At 40.2% G+C, this 2,050-nt stretch overlaps 2 protein-coding genes across 8 annotated transcripts in view; both read left to right on the forward strand.

The window, feature by feature from the left end:
* The window catches only part of LOC107097624 (protocadherin gamma-C5-like), a 108,924-nt gene that overhangs the window by 76,378 nt on the left and 30,496 nt on the right, over nt 1–2,050 (forward strand). The window lies entirely within an intron of this gene.
* LOC107097614 (protocadherin gamma-C5-like) overlaps nt 1–2,050 on the forward strand; it is a 7,582-nt gene that overhangs the window by 3,606 nt on the left and 1,926 nt on the right. Inside the window, exon 2 of the mRNA XM_015394821.1 lies at nt 1,979–2,026. Within this exon, the coding sequence (XP_015250307.1) occupies nt 1,979–2,026 (48 nt within the window). The remainder of the gene's footprint in view (nt 1–1,978; nt 2,027–2,050) is intronic.

The raw sequence follows: 2,050 nt of genomic DNA on the forward strand, positions 1-2,050 counted from the left end.
TGTATTGGCTAAAGCTTCATCTCTAGAACGTGAGGTATACTTGTTTCCATAAGCAGCCTGTTTTATAAAAAGCTCTGCTCAGAGCGCTTCTCATTGGATGACAGCGAGGTATGCTTTGCTCCAATAGCAGAAGGGAAAATACAAAGAGATCTACCCCCCTCTCAGAGCAGCTTCACCACCACAACACGTTAACAATGCAATGAGTGAGATCACAGTGGGACGTGCTTATACCTCGGAGCTAAAAAAAAAATGAATTATGCTGTAGGCATGAATGGACCAGCTATTTCTAGATTTGATATTCTTTTTGACACTCACTGGAACTGGATTGGTACCTTAAGCTTCATAATGGAAAAGGCCTGACGGATCGGTGATTACAAAGAAAATGGGATTTCGAGGCTGGAGATGGCGAGCGTTTTGGTGGCATCTTTTATTTCTCCTATGGAGCTCAGTAGAAGCACAGACTCGCTACAGCATCCCAGAGGAAGTAAAACCGGGTTTTGTTGTTGGAAATCTCGCTAAAGATTTGGGTTTGTCATTATCTGCGATTTTTGACCGTAAGTTGCGGGTCGCATCTGAGTCTGATGAGCAGTATTTCAGCGTGGTTGCGGGGAAGGGAGAGCTGGTGGTGAATGACAGAATAGACAGAGAGGCTCTTTGTGGACAAAGCCCGAGCTGCGTGTTACCTTTACAAATTGTTATTGAGAATCCCTTACAATTGCATAGACTCGAGGTAGAAATAAAAGACATAAATGATAACGCTCCAATCTTTCAAACGAAAGAATTAATAGTTAAAATTGCAGAATCGGCAGCAGTTGGAACGCGCTTTTCTTTGGAGAATGCAGAAGATTTAGATGTTGGAAGTAATTCGGTGAAATCCTACAGTTTAACCAAAAATGAAATGTTTACATTAAAAATGAAGGAAGTGGAAGATGGCAGAGCAGTTCCAGAGTTGGTGTTAGAAAAGCCTCTTGATCGAGAAAAAACAGCTGTCCATCATTTAAAACTGACTGCGGTAGACGGGGGAACTCCGCCCCTTTCTGGTACCGCACAACTTAAAATTATTGTGCTTGACAATAATGATAATTTTCCTGTGTTTGAAAAAAATATTTATAAAGTTTCATTAAAAGAGAATACTGCAAAGGGCGCATTTGTAATTAAAATCACTGCAACTGATGCTGATGAGGGATCTAATGGGGAAATAGAATATTCTTTTAGTTCAAGGACTCCTGAGTCTGTGTTGGCCGTATTTGATATTAACTCATCAACAGGAGAAATATACTTATCAAAAGATTTGGATTATGAAAGAGCCAAATCCTATAAAATAGAAATATCTGCTAAAGATAAAGGACACCCAGGAATGGAGAGCGATTGTCGTTTACAGGTAGATGTTTTAGATGTTAATGATAACACACCAGAAATTGTTCTCACTTCTGAACCCCAGCCTGTGCAGGAAGACGCACCAAGGGGCACAGTAGTTGCTTTGCTTAATGCACGTGATGCCGATTCTGGGAATAATAGCAAAGTTACGCTGCAGTTAAATAAAGGTTCTCCTTTTAGTCTTAAATCGTCATTTTCTAACAATTATGCGCTGGTTACCAGCGGCCCTTTGGATAGAGAAACGTTTTCAGAGTATAATATCGAGATAACAGCTACTGATTCAGGTTCTCCTCCGCTTTCAAGTAAAAAGGTTATACCAGTATACATCACTGATGTTAATGACAATCCTCCATCATTCACTCAGTCCTCATATAATGTATATTTAAAAGAAAACAAAGTACCAGGTTCGATACTTCACTCAGTTTCTGCTTCTGATCTAGATTCTGGTGAAAACGCAAAAATCACATATTCCATCCTAGATTCAAAAGTACAAGACGCTTCTGTCTCATCTTATGTTTACATTAATTCAGAAAACGGGAGCATCTACAGCATGCAATCATTTGACTATGAGAAGCTGAAGGTGTTTCAGATTCAGGTTCAGGCAAAGGACCATGGTTCCCCTCCTCTGAGCAGCAACACCACTGTCCATGTTTTTATCCTGGACCAGAACGAT

This window comes from Cyprinodon variegatus, unplaced genomic scaffold (genome assembly GCF_000732505.1).
Source record: "Cyprinodon variegatus isolate N-32 unplaced genomic scaffold, C_variegatus-1.0 Scaffold711, whole genome shotgun sequence".
Taxonomy (NCBI): Eukaryota; Metazoa; Chordata; class Actinopteri; order Cyprinodontiformes; family Cyprinodontidae; genus Cyprinodon; species Cyprinodon variegatus.